Source organism: Canis lupus, chromosome 15 (genome assembly GCF_011100685.1).
Source record: "Canis lupus familiaris isolate Mischka breed German Shepherd chromosome 15, alternate assembly UU_Cfam_GSD_1.0, whole genome shotgun sequence".
NCBI lineage: Eukaryota > Metazoa > Chordata > Mammalia > Carnivora > Canidae > Canis > Canis lupus.
Window position 1 is genome coordinate 52,557,241 of NC_049236.1, and position 20,081 is coordinate 52,577,321.

The window sequence follows — 20,081 nt, forward strand, 5'->3', positions numbered from 1 at the left end:
ATTTGAAATTGTTCTGAGGTGGGCAGAGCTCATCCTTTGCAACAGGAGGCAGAAAGCATGGACTATATGAAGGTGTGTCATGACCACTGTTAATGGTCCACTTGAGGTATGTGGTTGTAAATGAAATAGGAGTTCAGTTGGCGCAGCTGCTGTCCTTCGGTAACATTCCACAGCTCAGCTGTACGTAAGACAGGCACTGCCAGAGACCCGGGTATATCCTGGGCTGGGGTTCTGTCGAGTAGGTAAAACAAAAGAGCACATGCATGAAATTCTGCCTAAAATTCCATGGGGTTCATGAACCCATGTGGTAGATCAAATTTCTGCAAGAGGATTTGAGAACACCTGATAGCAGAAGCAGGGAAATGGACTTATCTTACATGCTATTCAGAATTTCATACATCTAATCCTAGGCCGGATAGCTTTCTCACCTCCTTGTACTAGCAGTCACTTCTTGTTGGCCTTTAGGGATGGGACCGTATCCACCTCTATTTTTCTCCTGTTAGAAGGTATATGAGAATCTCTCAGTGATGCAAGTGTAGTGGATTTTTCTTTATTTAAGTTTATAAAATACATGCTTATAGAAAATTAAAACATTATAGAAATATATAAAGCCAATCATGAAAGTTCTCCCACAATTTTACTCCCTCACAAAGCCACTGGTAACAATGTCGAATTACTATTCCATTATTTATATATATATATGTATATATATATAGCATTAACAAGTTATTCTACAAAAAAAAAAAAAAAAAAAATGCTTCCACAACTTTTTTTAACCTAAGAGTAAAGTTTGGACATCTTATTAGTCCAGAGACGTTCCTTACTCTTAATGGATAGAAATAAATTGCATGAAGGTACCATAATCTATTAAATTAGTCCCTTATTGACAGGACATCTGAGCTAGTTTCATTGAAGAGCAAAGGTACAGTAAACTTGTGTACACTTGTCAGATTATTCCTATTGGCATTTTCCTAATCTTTTTAATGAAGTTTGCCAAATGGTTTGAGCATTTTCAATATACTCTGAACCCCCCCCTTTAAAGGTTATAAAATTATCCTCCCACCTACAGCATGCAAGATGGGATATGTATAATTTAGAAAGGTTTATTCAAACTTATGGTGTGATTTTTAATTAGAAAAAAAAAATCTATCATCAATTGTTCTTGTAACTGTGTTTTCTACCTACAGAAAGAGAAGGTGGACAAATTTTCTTGACTGATGGGGAGTCAGGATCCTAAGGGCAGGGTTTAGAAAACTCATATTTACAGGGAATAGGTATCAGAAACTTAAATAACACTTTTCCAGAAAGTCTTCAAAAGACTGCAGCCCATGCCACAGCTTCAAATACCACCAGTAGTATCTTATTAATTTCTTCAGGTTTTGATACCTATGTTGGTATCCAACTGCTTGTTGGATAAAATCGAACTTCAAACATGAGCTTTCTCCTCCACCAGCTGTACTCATTACTCAACTGCAGCAGACAATTCTTTGCTCCTAGAACACATCCTAGTTTCACAAGTCTGGTTTCGTTCACTGTATGCCCCATCTTAGAATACTAGTTTCCCTCTCTGGCCTCTCAAGGCTCAGCTCAAATACCCGACTCTATGAAGTCTTCCACAATGCTCTCTGGAAAAGAGCGATGGTCTTTTCCTCTGTGGGACTCCAATACAGCATTCTGTAATACGCTAACTAGGGTCTTGGAGGACAGATTCATCTTAGTCTATTTCCTGAACTGTATTCAATAGTGCAGAACTTTGTAGAACATGCACTCAAAAACTGTTTCTGGAATAAACATACAAAAGTAAGACTTCAATCCCTTAATCCCCATTATTAGTCACAGATACTAGTTTTTAAAGTAAAAAAAATAAAAATAAAACCCAAATGCAACTGCTCCCTTGAAACAAGTCCTTATTATAGTAAGCAGTTTTTTAAGTATTTTTTAAAAAGGTATCTTTTAATAAAACTGACAAAGTATTCTATCTTTAGAATAGTTATGTTCAACAAACCTACATATGCTTGATACCTGCATCTTACTTCCTAGGACCTCAATTTTTTATTTTGGGAAAAAAAAAAAAAAAAACACAGGAGGGAGGGGCAGTTTACTGTAAAATATGAAGCAGGAATCATTTAAGCATGTGAGTTTCTGCTTTATATTCCTAGCCAGAGCACAAAACGACTGGATATCCTCATCAACACCAAGCTTATTCTTTAAAAACAACAACAAAAAATGGGAGCCACCATGAAGAAAATGCCATATTAAAATCTCTTTCTCTTGATAATTTCTGGCTTCCAGCTGACTGGATGAGTTTCTTCTGTCTGGAAACAGAAAATTAAATAAGTTAAAACAAAGTATTATTAATTTGCTTTATATTAATAACTCTCTTTCTAACAAAATAAGGCATCTGTTGGTTGACATTACATATTTAGCAGTTCTTTAACAATTTTAGGAATAGCTGACAAACTAGTGACATTATCTGAATCTAATAAAGGATGAATGGGTTCACTACAAATTCAGTTTGTGGTTTTTCATCTCGAATAAAATTGTTACTTAGGTAACCTAGTAATACCAAAGCTTATGATTTTAGAATTAATTTGTATAGCAATTTATTTGTGATTATTCTCAATGTAAGATTTTCCCAATAACTATAGTAAGTAGGGATAAAATTAAAACAATTTATGGATTCGCTGGTATCAATGGGACTAATATAGAAATCTACGAGCAGACACTACTCGAGATGATAAATAATTCAATACTATAAAGATTATTTTCCCTTCTGAAAATTTCAGTATCTTTAAAATGAGAAAAGCACTCGCAAAATTATGGTATGGTTGATTTATTTTACTTCAAAATGCATGTGAAATAGAGAACTTACCGCAGTATCATCCTCTTTATACACTTTAATCGTTTTATCAGCTTCAGCTGTTAGTAACCGACTTTCAGACTGATCAAAAGCACAAGCAAATATTCCTGATTCACTGTCCAAAGATCCGGGCTGCACAGCTGCATGAACTCTCTGGAAATTGTAGCCAGTTCTCCAGTCCCAAAGATGCATAGTGCCATTGTCAGCTTAAAGGAAAAAATCTAATTAAACTTGGTATCCTTTAACAATTCTGCTTGACAAACATTTAAGCACCATCTAGGAGTCAAGCACCGTGACAACAAAGATTAAATAAAGTTATAATACAAGACACAGGCAGTGGGCAGCCCGGGTGGCTTAATGGTTTAGCACCGCCTTCAACCCAGAGCGTGATCCTGGAGACCTGAGATTGAGTCCCGTGTCAGGCTCCCTGCATGGAGCCTGCCTGCTTCTCCCTCTGCCTGTGTCTCTGCCTCTCTGTCTCTCATGAATAAATAAATAAAATCTTAAAAAAAAAAAGAAAAAAAAAAAAGAAGACACAGGCACTCAAGCTTCTCTTAATACTGGTGTGCCTACTTTCATTTGTGCTTAATTCAGTAATTATAGAGCCCAAAAAGCACCACAAAATGATACCTAGTTCCAGAATACACAACCAAAATTTAGGTAATTCCCAGCATGAATACGTTAGATTTATCATGTAGGAACTCAAAGAAAACTAAACTATGAAATATGCTGCATGTATTACATGTATGCATAAACACATATATGAACAACATCCAAAAACACACTACTCAGGCAAGTTCTGTTGTAATACTTAGGTGGGATGACATAGAAATTTTAAAATGTTTACTCACTTACTAAAGGAAAAAATGACAGGCTAAAACATATTTATTATTAAAATCTTATTTTACCTCCAGAAACAAGCACTCCATCAGAATTCACTGTCAATGTATTAATAATAGCATTATGACCAGAAAGGTTTTGAATAAAACTTCCATCAGGGAATTTCCACTGTTTTATATTATCTGGGGAGCCAGATGCAAACGTATAACTGAAATAAGATGAAAAGGAGATCAAGTTAAATAAAATAAAGAATTCAAAAAAGCCTTTTACGGTTGTATTCTATACGTGTGCTTATGGATCTATAGTTGTAGCAAAATATTATTTGTCATACCAAGAGGTAAAAATACAAAGACATTTATTCCAAGTCAAATCAGATCTTCAAATTATTTAAATGTTCTAGATTAATGTTTTTCATTTCCCCAGTGCTCTACACTGAGCTAAAGCAGCAATAAATGTACAAACCCCTAAATTCACATTGAGGGCAAGGGGTTATGAAGCTATTTTGGACAGAGCAAGAGAGGGAGATAGAGGGGACTACAGGAAGAATGAAAAAGAAGGAAAGAAACAGAGGGCAAGAGGAAGAGAGAGAAAAAGGAAACAGAGGAGAGGAAGAAAGGGAATAAGGAAGACAGAAAAAGGGAGGAAGAAGGGAAGAAATAATGGATAAGGGGGAGGGGGTAGATAGAAATATCAATGTGACGAGAAAAGCGTCAGGGTGATGTGATATAAGAGACAGGCTGTGATATTATGCTCCACCTCTATGGACACCCTGTATGTTCATGGGTCCTACTATTTTTTTTTCTATGTATACTATTTCCTCCTTATGAATTAAACTATTCTATGTACATCTCAGTATAAACGTTTCTGTCAAAACATTAAATCCATCTTCTACTAAACATTAAATCAAAAGCCTCTACTTTGATGTGCGGCTTTTAGCCATGATTTATTCATATTGTCTCATCTGACACTATCATCTTTCACCTTGTAGAAAATTTTCTTCATCATATATATAGGTCATGAAGCAAACGAGTATACAGGAAAAATGAAAGAAATCCAGGTGCCAAGTGGCACAGGCCTGGAAATAACAGTGGCTAAACGACTACCAAAGTAGTAATAATGCTAGTATTTCAATATTTATACTAAAAATTGAAGAAAAAAGAAAAGCTAATTAGGAAAATACACTTACTGTCTTGGATGTAAAACCACAGCCCTGACCGATTTTTTGTGGTTTGTTAATGTGACTCTTGTTTTTCCAGCCACCAAATCCCATAATCGTATTGTAGTATCATGACTTCCTATAACGAAAATACACATCCACAAAATACACATCAGGAAAAATAATGCAAAAATTAAACACAACAATGTATGAATCAGTCTTCTGTAGACATATATATATATTAAATGAAAGTCATACTAACTCCTGCCTAATTACTTTACAGTTCTAAACTTTTAGGTTGGTTTTAAATTTAATTCTTAAAAAAATGCAGTAAATACTTGATGCATTGTCCAGTGAACAGCTGGAACAAATGTGAGTAACAAATAAAGCAAATACATGAAGTTACTCCTTGGAGGGGAGGGGGAAGGAAAAACCTGAACGATTCTTAATTAACAAACTACATCAAGTAAAGAAATTATTTTCTGGTCTCAGAGTGAAGTTGTATTATTAATCTTACTATATAAGCAAAACCAAACTCAAACTAGCTCTAAAAGTTATTGGTCTCTATTTTGTCTTTTGACTTCAATTTCCTAAACAAGTAATTTTGATACTATGAAACAATGTCTGAATGTATCTAACAGCACTATTTTCTAGTCAGACATCACATGATACTGTGTATGATACATTCTATGATATGTAAAGGGTATGAGATAAAAACCAAATGAAATGTTACCACAGTAAGTTTCATATATGCACAGAAACAATGTATCTACAAAAATGAAGAGTCATAGTGAATATGAAAAGTATATGTATAATCATAATGCATTTATAATCAAATATACTGTAAACTTAAAAAGTATCAATCATACCAGTAATAATTTGTGGTTCTGCAGCTTGACATCTCACTGTAGCAACTGCATTTGTATGTCCAGATAATGTGTGTACACTGGCTTTAGTTCTCACATCCCAAATCTATAAAAACACAAGGGACACACTGTCAGAGAAAATAAGCATTCATATCTCAGACAGGTAAGTGAACCAATTCAAGGCTGGGAATTTACTAGACAACTGTGTCTGAATGTAATGAAAAATTGTTTAAAAGAAAGATTAATGATCTGTAAGCTGGCTGGGGAATATAGATAGAAGGCAGCTGAAAGGAAAAAAAAGACCCAAAAAACTAACGGATCAGGGTACTAAAAGTGTAAGAATGGGTACAATAAGACTACTGAAGGAAAAAGCTAATGGAAAATGTTGTAGTGATGGAAAGGAACATGTGAGTGTCCCATTTCAGAAGCAGGGCACTCCCAGTGATAAACATGAGGCCACAGAACTGAAAATGAAGGTGGAAAAACACCTGAGCCAAGAAACAGAGACCAGGCTATTGCTAGTCAAGGCAACTATCTTTAATTCTCTAATAAGTCAATGCATGACTCTATTACCAAATATGCATGCAACATATTTACAAATATATGACTCCATTACCAAATAAGATGCGATATATTTACAAATAAACACAAAACTCTATTCCACTTACCCGTGCAGTTGAATCTCGACTACAGGTTACCAGCACATCAATTGTTGGGTGCAAATCCAAACCATACACTGCACTTAGATGTCCATGATAGTGTCTTATAACCTAAAAATAAAGGGGAAAGTTAAAATCTCTATAATTATAAAGAAAAACAGTGATTGACTATGTTTTAAATCCTTAACTCTAAGCTTACCTTATTATATTCAAGATCCCAGCATTTGACTTGTTTGTCTTCTCCACAGGAAAACAGGTAAGGGCTCCGCGTGCTTACTATCACACCGCGCACTGTACTGATGTGCCCAGTTAATGACAGTTTTAATTTGCCACTAGCCAAGTCCCAGATCTGCAATCAAAAAATATTTAATTTTTCTTCATTATTCCAAAACAAATTTTTAAAATCTTAATGTTAAAATTAAGTGTTCAAAAAGTGAAAGTTGTAAACATATACAAATTTTAAAATTTGCAAAAGAATCTCCCATGATCTCCTCTGTTAAGCAGGGAAAACAGAATTAAAAAGCATGTTCAAACTGGGAAAATATTTATAATAAGTGACAAGTCAGACTGAGAAAGACGAATACTAGGTGATTTTACTGGTATGTGAACTCTATAAACAAAAATAAAAACCAGGCTCACAGATACAGAGAACAGATCAGTGGTTACCAGAGGTGGGGGGTGGGAGTGGGGGAAATGAGTTAAGAGAGTCAAAAGTGCAAAGTTCCAGTTATGAAACAGGTAAGTCACGGAGATATAATGTTCAGCCTGGCAACTACAGTTAATACTACTGTACTCAACATCTAAAAATTCTCACTATAAGGAAAAAATTCTGCAACTATGTATGGTCATAGATGTTAACTAGATTTATTGTGATTTCACAATATACCAATATATTGTATCATTACATTGTATATTAAAACTAATAATATTGTATATCAATTATACCTCAATAAAAAATATATACATGTTGAAAAAACTTAACAGCTTTACTAGGAATCCCACTATAAATTTTTTTTGTGCGGTTTTTACAAGATTAGGTAACCATTTCTGCTTAACGTTAGTAGATAGATATTTTATTTATTTATTTATTCATTCATTCATTTATTTATTTTATTTATTCTTGAGAGACAGAGAGAGGCAGAGACACAGGCAGAGGGAGAAGCAGGCTCCCCATGCAGGGAGCCTGATGTGGGACTCGATCCCGGATCTCTAGGATTACACCCCAGCCTGAAGACAGCGCTAAATGCTGAGCCACCCAGGGATCCCCACAGATATTTTTAAAGATACACAATCAGTGTGTTAAAAAAGGATCCTGTAATACACTGCAAATATCAAGTCACCCATTTTGGAAAATATTTGTACTTTGGGTGTCAATTACAAAAATCTTGGACCCATTAATTCCATTACTGGGGATCTGTCCAACAAAATCATTTAAAATATGGCAAAAAGCTTTAGGCACAAAAATTATATAGCATTACTTGTGATAGTGAACACCAAGAAACTAAAAACTCTGATGTCTACCAATAGGAAAATAGATTATAGAATATCTGATAGATTGTGAAACCATTTAAAAAGATGTCCATTTCTTCACAAAAATATGCCTCTTATATGTTAAGTGGAAAAAAAGCAGAGTACAAAACTATGTAACACTCAAGAATTTTTATTTATGTATTTTTTTTTTAAGATTTGAGAGAGTGCACATGTGCATGGGGATGAGGGGTGGTGGGGAGGACAGCAAAAGGAGGAGGAGGGAGCCTTAAGCAGGTACGGCGCTGAGTGCAGAGCCCGATGCAGGGCCTGATCTCATAACCCTGAGATCACAACCTGAGCTGAAGCCAAGAATCAGTTGCTTAACTGACTGTACCATCCAGACACCCCCATCATGATTTTTTAAAGATACACATTTATACACACAGGAAGAAAGCTCAGAAGGAAATGTAGTGACACATATGCATGGAAGTAAGTACTAAAAAGAAATTCGTTCAAATTATCTGACAGTGTTCAATTACATATGGGTCTGTATTCTTTTGTACTTCTCTATATTTTCCTCATTTTTTATATATGAGTAAGCTTTAAGTTTGTAACCAGAGGAGAAAAAAATATCAAGAAATTAGTGGTAGTCGGTATGTTTGGTTTGGAAAAGCCTGTTATTTAAATACCACTTTCCAAACATATTTAATTGGAACACTGAATTGATAAAGATAATAAATTTTACTCCATACTCAGGTCTCAGAAATCAGAGAAACTACAACAGCAATTCCCACCTCAGAAATAAAAGATTAAAATCACGTAGTAAATACAAAGTCGTATTTTTTCTTCCTCCTTCCTATTACCTTTATAGTTCTGTCAGCAGATCCAGTTACAAACCACTGATTTCCAGGTTCCACAGCAATACAGCGAACCCAGCCAAGATGTCCACTGATCACCTGTATAAAACAAAACATAGAATGGGTGGACTCATTACACTAGTTTGTTCAACTTCAACTCATTACATATAAGTCAAGTTTGAAGAGCCCCTCCTCATATCTTCAAATACATTTATAAAATTATTTGACACTTAGATTTTAAAATTATAAATTACCTTCAATCACAGTAAATACATATACAAGCTATGATATACCTATACAATGGAATATTTACTCAGCAAATAAGAGGAATATATTAATACAACTTGGAGGGCCCTCAAAGGCATTAAGCTGAGGAAGGAAGTCAGTATTAAAATGTATATACTGTATAATTCCATTACATAACAAAATTGAAAAAAACCCCACAAAAATAGTATGAAAAACAAACGAACAGCTGCCAGGGGTAGGGAAAGTTAGAAGTATAAAATAATAGCACAGGAGTGTTTTTTGAGCTGACGGAACTTCTTTATACTGAGTGTATAAAGAAGTAATTACCCAAATTTATACATCTATTAAAATTTATTAGGTCGGTATACCAAAAGAAAGTCTACTTTAGTGTATAATTAGAAAACTAAAATTTAATACATATATTTAATTATGTGTAGCTATAGTTTTCCTACTACATACATTTCATTTTAGATCTGGTATGTTTTGAATCACTTTAATTTACTATAATTAAAAAGATAATCAGTAGGGCTAAAGAAATAGCATTATATGTTATTTTTCCTCCTGGGATTCGTATTAAACACTTCAAACACGTAGAAAAATTATTTTATCTGTTCTCCATGTTTAATAGCTTTCTGTAAATATTTTATATAGGAAACACACACATAGCTTTTACTTAAAGAAGTCTTCACGTCTTTTAAGACTGCCTGATACCTTCCCCCCAACCCATCTCAGATCACTTTATCAGTTCTCATATTCAATCCTTTTCCTCCTGATTCTATTCCTTGGCTCTTAGTAACTGGAAAGCAATCATCATTCCTGTAGTGGAATAATATACAGATTCACTCACCCTGTAGAGTTTCCATGGTGGGTGCCACTGGGGTTTGGGCATGGTAGGGGCTTTTTTAGCCATCAGTGCAGAGTTCTTAGCGTTGCCAGCCTCCATAACTGCCTACAAATAGAACAGATTATGTTACTGTTAAAGGCATCATACCTAACTCTGTGTGTTAATTCTAAAAAGAAAAACTCAAAAAAGGGGATTTATGAGGGTTTTTTTTTTTCCTTAATTGAAGAGGAAAAGACAGTTAAAATGTTTGAATCACTAGAAAATGTTTGCATAACTAAGACTTCTAATCAGAACTGTTATTTTCTGTATGTTAACTTTAATTTTAGAAATAAAAAAAAATCTCAGAGGCTAAACAGTACATAACATAACATTATGCATGGGTTCAAAAGAGCACATAACATTGTGTATGGGTTCATAAACCCTGCTCTGCTAATTACTAGCTGACTGGTAAAAACTTACATAACCTCTGTGCTTGCTTTGTAAAATGGAAATAACACTGCCTACCTCAGACAATTACTGTAAAAATATTGTTACACTCTGTAAATGCTTTATGTAAGCTCCTATTATTATTTGAGTGATTTTAAGTGGATTGTCACTGCCTTTCATTGTTGTATTTTAACATTATCTCAACTTAATAGCAAAAAGAGAAACTAATTAGCTTCCAAAAAAATATTTAATACTTTCATTTATTATTAAAATTCAATTAATTAACATACGGTATATTACTCAGAGGCAGAGTTCAGTGATTTATCAGTTGTATACAGCACCCAGTGCACATTACATCATGTGCCCTCCTTAATGCCCATCACCCAGTTACCCTCCTCCCTTCCAGCAACGATCAGTTTGTTTCTTGTGATTCAGAGTCCCTTATGGTTTATCTCCCTCTCTGGTAACATCTTATTCTATTTTCCCTCCTTTCCCCTATGATCTTTTGTTTCTTAAATTCCACATATGAGCAAGATCATAGAACTGTCTTTCTCTGATTGACTTATTTTGCTTAATGTAAAACCCTCTCATTCCATCCACATCACTGCAAATGAAATTTCTTTTTTTTGGTGGCTGAGTAATATTCGATTGTACATATACCACATCTTCTTTATCCACTCATCTGTCAATGGACACCTGGGCTTTTTCCATAGTTTGGCTATTGCAGACGCTGCTGCTATAAACATAAGGGTGCAGGTGCCCCTTTGGATCACTACATTTGTATTTTGGGGGTATATACCTAGTACTGCAACTGCTGGGTCTTAAGATAGCTCAATTTTTAACTTTTTGAGGAACCTCTAAAGTTTTCTGGAGTGGCTGCACCAGCTTGCATTCCTATCAGTATCCCTGTCTCCACAGCCTTGCCAACATCTGTCATTTCCTGACTTTTAATTCTAGCCATTCTGACTGCTGTGAGGCAGTAACTCATTGTAGTTTTGATTTCTATTTCCCTGATGCCAAGTGATGTTGAGCATTTTTTTTGTGCCTGTTGGCCGTTTGTATGTCTTCCCTGAAGAAATGTCTGTGGATGTCTTCCACCCATTTCTTGACTGGATTAATAGTTTTCTGGGTGTTGAGTTTGCTAAGTTCTTTCTAGATCTTGGAATACTAGCTCTTTATCTGATAAAACATTTACAAATATCTTCTCCCATTCCATCTGTTGTCTTCTGGTTTTGTTGACTATTTCCTTTGCTGTGCAAAAGCTTTTTATCTTGATAAAGTCCCAACAATTCATTTTTGCCTTGTTTTCCTTGCCTTTGGAGATCAGTTTAAGTATTATTTTAAGAGATATCCTGGCTGATGTACCATCAACTGTTAGCAACCAGCCATCCACCCAAAAAATACTTAAGTCCATAAAGTTCCTGCCCTCAAGAAGCTTGTATTTCACCTCCTACTAAGGAGGCAAAAACCATGGGCAGAGATTTGTGAATAGAGGCAAAAGAAGAAATGTAGTGGGAAGACCACAAATTCACTCATTTAGCCTGCAGTGACTCAAGTGGCAGAATAAAATAAAGTAGGTACTTGACGTTTTTCGTTTCATAATTACTCTTACCAGTAACGACATTAACCGGCATTTATTTACCAATTGATGAACTTCTACATTTCTAAACATTTTTAAGATACTAGTACAGCCCGTGAATATTACATTACTAAAGCACTCAATTCAAATTGTGTAAACCAACTTAGAGTTTAATAAAAAAAAGATTTTCGTATCTAACACATGCTAATACAAGTTAGAGAATACCATTCTTTGTATTATTAACAGTGGGTAATAAAGAGCAACATCACACTATCTGCATCAAAATAATTATTAGATACAATGTGCAACAGACACAATTTAGAATTTTAAATTCTAAAAAATATGCAAAATCACAAGCAACTTAAATTTTAGGGCTATGAAATATTAACTAGCTCACTCAGCTGCTGTTTAACAACAAGCAAAGAAAGTTTTCATTTATTTAATATCTAACCTAAGACACTCGGGATAAAGGGAAATAAGACAAGTTCCAAAAGTTAGAAACCTGCAGTGTGATCTGACACAGAGAAACTTACTGAAGTCATCCCTGCAGGCTGTGAACGGTCAGAAGTCCCCGGATGTCGGTATTCACCTCCAGCAGGTGCACTACGATTTGCATCAACCCTGAGGCAAAAGATATATCACATTCTAAGTGACTGTCTCCAGTCATGTCTTGTGCAGAACCAACTCTTTAAATTTTTGTAAGCAATGATAAAAGAAAATGTCACATATATAGAAATCTTAAAATGAGAAAAATATGTAAAGAACAAATTATGCTTTCAAAATCTTTGTAATTAGAAGCATAATACTTCATACCTGGTCTGAGAAGAAGGTAATGCCACAGCTAAGGACTGTGCAGCTGATTCACTTGGCATTCTTTGGATCTTAGTATCTGCTGTCAAAGCAACTCCTGTTTAAAAAAAGAATCAATTCCCTTTAGTTGCTATGATTTCATTTATATCAGTTTAAAATAAAATACTGGAAGAAGAAAAATGATTAACTCTAGGTAGTCATATTACAAACATTTCTCATTTTGTGTCTTTTATTTCTAACTTTTTACTAATAAATAGAAGTTAAAAACATATAACTCAAATTTGATTTAATCACAAGCAGTTTGGTATTAACATACCTAACACAGTAAAGTTAAATTTCTATCATCTTGGGATATTACCTTCAGATACAAAAATCAAGCAATTCCCAAACACTAACAAGGTTTTCAAGAATAAATGTAAATCACTAAACAAGAAGTACCAGTTTGCCTGTACTTTCAATACGGTAAATCCTGTCTTCTAAAATTACTAGAACCTAGATATGTTAAGCTTTTTGTTCTACACTCCATTATACTAGCCACTCCATCTATGTACTAGTCATCTATACACACAGACAGCTAATAGACATTTCCATCACACTTGCTTCTATACTAACACTTCTATCACTTTTGTAAGTTTAGTGATAACATGTTTGTTTAATCTCCATATTAGCCTGGAGCGACCTTACTGTCTTTGAATTCCTAGCACAGCACCTGAAAAATCTAGGTGCTTAACAATGTTTGCTGAATGAACAGGTATGAAAGTGAATATGAGTTAATAACTCTCATCTATGCCTGGATGCCTGGGTACTGAGCTTATCTTGCATTTTATAGGCAATTAGAATCATAGTATTGGTTCATTCATGGAAACGTCTGTAAGATATTTTCAGTACGTAATAGCTCGCTTACCAGGTCCTGGTGGATATGGATGTGTACCTGTCACCAAATATTCAACTTCTTGTCCTTTAAAAGGGAGAAGAATCATCATCATTATCAGTGGCAAATTTACATATAAGCATTATCTCTTTTAACGAATGCGAAGTCACCAACTGAATTTCTCAAATTTTCCCAGCTAAACCAAAACCTCAGAACCAAGATATATTGATTTTTGTTTTGACTTCTGAGGACCATGTACACACCTATTTCCTTGATATTTGCTAATATGATGTCAAGAAAGCTTGTATAATTGTAATGGTGTGGAGAGAGATCATCCTATCAAGTAACAACCCCCATTCTGGTTTTTCTCCCATGCAAATGATTTTTCTGTGGAATCTTAGATTTAAAAAAAAAAAAAGGAATCTTAGATCATCTTTATTCACTACAATTTTAGTGCTTAGAATCACCTTTCTGAATGACAGCCAAAACAGACGGTCTTTCCGTATGTTACAAATTTTTCCTTTAGTCTCCACCTGTACATCCTAAGATTTTCTGCATTATTATTCTATCACATTTTTATTTCCTGTAAGAAAAAATCCACCAACCAATAATCTCAACTCACTACTTCAATGAGGAAATCAAGACTTCCGTTATAATACTGGTATAGTTGTTCAATAGGGTATGGCTCTATTCAGTTTTCCTGGGATGGGCACTAAAACATTTCATTTTTTCATTTTGAAAATTCACATGTAAGTCCTGACATTTCTGATAATACATCCTCACCTTGATTGGCAGGATACTGCTTATGACCATACGAATCCGATGCATTCTGAGGACATTTCTCTTTAAAATTTTCTTTCGAAGTAGGCATGTGCAACACAGGACCATACTCATTACGCAGCTTGATTGCCATTTTCCGTTTGTGACTATTTAAAAATTATGAACATAAGAATGTATCTTTGAGTGCTTTAAATATATTAGCCAAAAGAAATATAGACAGCCAAGAACACAAGTACTTAAATAGCTTAGGTTTGCCTAATCATGTAGAAAAAATTCTATGAAGTTTTTAAAGTTAAATAGTATTTTAAAAAGCTTGGAATTTCCAAGTGCATTTCCACACTTTTTTTGTTCCCAATCCACCACAGAGCATCCATTAAGTCTAAGTAGCATTTTAATTTGTTAACCAATAAATATATAACCTTTCATGATAAATTACCAAGGGTCTGATTTAAAAACATATAGAAACTAATATATCCTTTTAAAAACCTCAGTCAATACACTTTCCTTCAAATGTGTCAATATAAAAACACAGTAAAAGCTTCTATCATAACCTTTACTGGATGTATCTAAAAAGACCAATTAGAACTAATCAAAGTAGTTAATTAGTTCAATATTTTTTAAAGAAATGCACTTATATTAGTCTTAAGAACAGCTCACTTAATAAATTAAATATAAATGCTTGTCTTAGGAATTAAGTAGATTTTAAAAGAAGGGTAAAGGACAAAGAAGGAACACTGCACATAATGCAATCCCAGACTGGAGCTGGAGATGTAGAACCAAAAATATGCCACCACTCAAAAATCTTCATCATACTAACGAGAAAAGATGGGAGTAGAGGTACTGGCCAGGTACAATTTCAGCTCAGCAAGGCTCTGAGAGCAGCGGGAAGCTGAAAGCACATACAAAGTGATTGATTATAAAATAAAACACCTAAAAGGGACTCTCCTAATTACTGGGTATTTATAAATGCAATTAATTAATGGGACTTTTTATTGTGAAAGACAAGGCCAAAAAAAGTTAAATCAGCTTAAATCATGCCCAAACACCATTCATTACCGAATAGACATCCTACGAGTGTTAGTATCACTCACTAAGCTTTAAAGGTCCCCCTCTCCCTGCTCTCTTCCCCCAACATTAGAAGTTACATATTCCAGTAACTGAAAAGGAACAATACCTACCTCTCTTCATCCAAAGGCACAGGTTTTCCGTTATCAGCTACAAACATGTCATGGGTTCTCTTCAATGACCTGAACACAAGTGTGTGCACAGAATGTTTCTGTACCTCCTAAAAAGAAAGAACAGAATCACATATCTAGCTACAAATGACACATACCACAACCTAAATTAAGTCAAAGCAGCCATACACTTTACACATTTAAATATGTAAAAAGCTTTGTACCACTCACCACAGCTATTTGTAGCAAGCGATAGAAGAAGTCAAGGTCAGAGAGGAGGAGGAAGCTCCTCAATGGCCAGAGCCCCAGGTATACCAATTAGTGATGCCTGAGCTTAGCCATTGATTCGAACAAGTATTTACTGAGTTCCTACTATGTGTCTGGCAGGCACTGTGCTAGAAGCTAACAAAAGAATGATGACAAGGCAGCCATGGTCCCAGTGCTCAAGAGAAAACGAAAAATAAGCAACAAATCTTTGATAAGTGCTATGAAGGAAGCAAGCCAAGAAAGAACCTAGGATAGTTATGAAAGATCTCTCTGAGGTATTCCTTAGGCAGAAATTCAGCCTCGTGCAGAGCAGAGGTGAGAACAATCCAGGCAGAGAGGAAATGCCAGGTACACAGGGGTTTGGTGGCTGCAATGATGGCCGGAGCTGCAAGAGAACTGTGCATGTTCCACTGGAAGGTGGACTGTGAGGCTGGGATGAGGTTGCAAGGGTAGACAAGGTGCAGATTAGGTTAAGGATTCTTTTTTTTTAAAGGATCACTGCAACAGTCTGCACTTTTGCTCTAGTGACATCTGGCCAGCGAAGGATTTTAAGCAGAAAAAAACGCGATCAACGTATATCTTAAACAGATCAATTTTGCAGAGGGCGAAGAAATGGAAGCGAGAACACCAGCAGGGAGCTAAGGCACTCGTGCAGACGAAGGATGACGCCGGATCTGAATTAAGGCGAAGGCAGTGGGTCTGGACAAGGCTCCAGAAGTATTTCTGAGATGAGACGGGCAAGGCTGGCTAACAGTTTGATGCAAAACTTCAAAATGGCAGGTCTTCCTGGGGGCAGAGCTGGAGGAAGACCGCCCGCCTCAGGACACACAGCCCCTGACGCTGCTCTGCAGGCGGGGACCCCGCGGGGCCGGACGCGGCGCCTCCGGGGGCCCGGCCGAGACCCGACGCTCAAGAGCCAAATACGGACCGTGGAAACTCAGTCGGGCTTCGCGGCCGCGGGTAACGTCCAGCCAGGGCTCCCACCCGGCCTTCCTCTGCCCCTGAAAACCTTCAGAGACCACCCGGCCTCGGCCAGACAGCCCCCCTCCGCAGCCTTCACCATCCCCAAACCGCGAACACCCCCCCACGCCCGCCGCCAAGGAAAAACACCGCGGAAGCCAACGACCCCTCAGCACCAAGCGCCACCTTACCTCGACCATGATGCTGCCGTGCGACTCGCCGCTCCAACAGACAAGGGACACCAGCCCGCAACACAGAAGCCGCCGCCGCCGCCGCCGCCGCGCAGCCCTTCCGGAATCGAGCGCCCTGGCGCCGGAAGTGGGGCCTCCGCGCAGGCGCGGTAGCCGCCCGGCGGCCTTCTGGGATCGAGGGGCGGGGCTTTCTCCAGAGGGGCGTGGCCTCGGCGAGGTGGGCGGGGCTCAGCGGCGTCCCGGAGGAGGTCTTGGAAGAGCCTTCGGCTCGGACTTAAGTAGTTCGGTTCAGGGGTGTGGTTGTTTGCGCTGTGCCTCCCCAAGCTTAATCCTTTAATTTTATTTTTTTTCCCAGCGAACCCAAGGAGTCCGTTCTAGGGAGGGTCTGGAGAGAGCGAATCCCGGTCCGCGTCCAGCTCCCCTGATTGACGTCTCGGCTCCCGCTGCGCCGCGGGGCTGCCCGGCCTGGAAGCCTCCGCGCGCTGCGGCCTCGGCTGCCGAGAGCACCTGCGCTGATGCTGTCCCGTTAACCCTTGGCGGCCGGATGTTGCGGAACACTTTGCATTTGAGAAAGTGTGCAAAGATCTTTGTTGTAGCCCTGTACGGCAAATCCCCACATTTATTTTTACGCTGCATAGATTTTTTTTTTTTTAAATCTCTCAAAACCGCACGATTTTCAGCCAGTCTGCTAATGAACGTGGTGGCGTCGACAGTATCAAAGGGCAGCTTTTCAAAGCTGGCGGAAGAAAGACACAACTGAAGACTCGAGCCACTTTTATTTATACACATCCTAGTGCCAAAATAGCAGTATTTTATATTGTCTTGTCTTAGGTAAAATGCAGTTTTCGATCAAGCCTGTCCCATTACTTTTCTATGCAAACAGGAGTTGAACATTTGTAAATCCGATAGGCAAATATTTCACTGGCCCTGCTTGTTCCTTAAGCTAATCAATTCCACTGATCTCAGCATACCGCATGGGCTTGGAGAGGGAAGAAGTCTTATTGAGGGACACCTGGGGGGCTCAGTGGGGGAGCATCTGCTTCGGCCCAGGACCCAGGATGTGACCCTGGGGTCCCTGATCATCGGGCTCCCTGCAGGGATGGAGCCTGCTTCTCCCTCTGCCTGTTTCTCTGCCTCTCTCTCTGTGTCTCTCATGAATAAATAAATAAAATCCTATCAAAAGTATATCAATGTGAATTGCTAATCTCATTGGATGTACATTGATTCTTAATTAATCAAAAACATTAAGGTCATGTTTCTACTTGAAAATACAATCGTGTTTGAATTTGAGTGAGTTTGGCCTACTGAGTTTCTGCAGCAGTAGCCACTGGTGGTGGGCCTCATAAAGAAATTCTATAATGGTGCAATATGTACTTGGGAACCTACATCATATTTTAACTTCCTCATAGATAGTGATAACTATACAAAAGAATACTATTTTTAAAGGTGATGAAATTATAGAAATGTAAACAAGATTCTAATATATCTATGGCAATATAATAACTGTCTAGTTGGGGCCTGTTAACATGTTAATCATCCAGGAAAGAATTGTATAAACCCAGACTCATCAAACATTGTAATAGTTGAGATAAATTACACTAGACTATGTTTCTTTTAAAAAGTTCTCTTGAATCTGTAGAATTATATTATCTACCCAAAAGTTTTAGATAGATAGAGCTCCCCAATTATGTAGCTCATGGATCTATGAATTACCTATGTTGTATGAAAATTTTATATTTATACCAGAATCTGAGTTTTGTTTGTTTCATTATCTGGTGAAAGAATCTATAGATTTCTTTGGATTCCTAAAAAAATCTAGGACGTTGGAAAGATTAAGAACCTCTGTCCTGGTGGACACTCAGAGCTGCCTTATTCCAGCAGTAGAGGTCACTACTGCTCTTTCTGATGATAGGAGGATTTTCCTAATGAGGGTTTTCCCTTATCTTTCTAAGGACAGGAGTTCACCACCTAAAGTATGGTGAATAATTTATTAATGTAAATATGAACTATGTGTAAAACCAATAGTACAAATTTTAAGGAAGGGCCTCTTTTTATTAGTTAATCTAGGTTTGCTTGTTTGTTTTTAAACTCTCCAGGATATGAGATCCCTTCATTCTGTTTCAAATACTTGTGTCTTTTGTTTGTCCTTAAATAAGTGAGAGGGGGGTCACACGATTATAGATTTAGTGTCCTTTTCATCTTTTTATCAGGTTTTTCATTAAAAGTGTTTTCTCATTTTTATACTCATAAAAAGATGAATATTATTTCGTCTTGTTTCTTTCAGTTTAGAAGGCTAAATATAATCTCTGCAGACACTAACTACTCTTTTCATACAATATTCTGTAGACTTGTTTGACAAAGTCTGTCCTTTTCCTTATGAACTATGGATTTGTAGTTCTTATCTAATTCAGAAGGGAGGGATGGTGGAAGTTATCATTTCTTTTTTGACTTCTAAGGTCAGAACCAGTTAAAAAGAATACTTGGGCCTTTCTTCCAGGATTCGGTCTTTATTACAATGCTAAGAATGAGCCCAAATGCTGAGGTAGTGTTAGCAAGTGATTCTTAGTAATAGAGTTAAGAGGACAGCTTCTGGAACCAAAGGAGACAGTGAGGGAGCTATTTTTCCAATCAATGCCTGGAAAGGCCTGGGACATAATAAAGCTGCACTGTCAGTTATAAATATCTTAGTTAAGGGTGTGTATGTGTGACAGAGAGGAGGGAAGTGTTGCTTATCTCAGGTTTTGCTCCTACTTTGTGAAGTCTCATCCCATGTCACAAGAACAGATGTCGTATTGAACATGATCAGGATTCATAATTTATCTTGTTTCTATTTTGCAAAAATGTGTCAGTATTTTTGCTGACACAGAAAAAATAGCAGTGTGGCATTTCCAGTTGTATTGCTTATCTCAGTTTTTGCTCCTACTTTGTGAAGTCTCATCCCATGTCACAAAAACAGGTGTCGTATTGAACATGATCACAATTCATAATTTATCTTGTTTCTGTTTTGCAAAACTGTGTCAGTGTTTTTGCTGACACAGAAAAAATAGCAATGTGACATTTCTAGTTGTCTCAGCTGAGTTCATATACTACCATGTTTGATGGTAATATTTGTTTAATTATCTATATTCTCCAATTGATATATGGGGTGAGTGTGGTGTGAAATTATCACACACCCCGTATCTGGATAACTTGCAAAACTGGTATGCTTTTAATATTCATTGAAT

General features: G+C 36.8%; 1 protein-coding gene across 2 annotated transcripts; it reads right to left on the minus strand.

Moving 5' to 3' along the window:
- Positions 1-528: 528 nt before the first annotated feature.
- On the minus strand, positions 529-17,012 carry PLRG1 (pleiotropic regulator 1). 2 transcript variants are annotated; one of them, XM_038559072.1, is made up of 16 exons: positions 16,858-16,898; positions 15,443-15,549; positions 15,082-15,153; positions 14,268-14,410; positions 13,518-13,571; positions 12,617-12,710; positions 12,337-12,424; positions 9,802-9,903; positions 8,715-8,807; positions 6,581-6,730; positions 6,391-6,492; positions 5,726-5,828; positions 4,887-4,995; positions 3,769-3,908; positions 2,873-3,066; positions 529-2,315 (listed from the first exon to the last, which is right to left on the minus strand). In XM_038559072.1, exons 4-16 carry the CDS (start codon positions 14,395-14,397, stop codon positions 2,256-2,258), a joined length of 1,419 nt encoding a protein of 472 aa, XP_038415000.1. In that variant the 5' UTR covers positions 14,398-14,410; positions 15,082-15,153; positions 15,443-15,549; positions 16,858-16,898; the 3' UTR covers positions 529-2,255. The 2 variants fall into 2 exon arrangements, with proteins under 2 accessions (XP_038415000.1, XP_038414999.1); XM_038559071.1 differs by lacking the exon at positions 15,082-15,153 and having other exon boundaries at positions 16,858-17,012.
- Between the last annotated feature and the right edge of the window lie 3,069 nt (positions 17,013-20,081).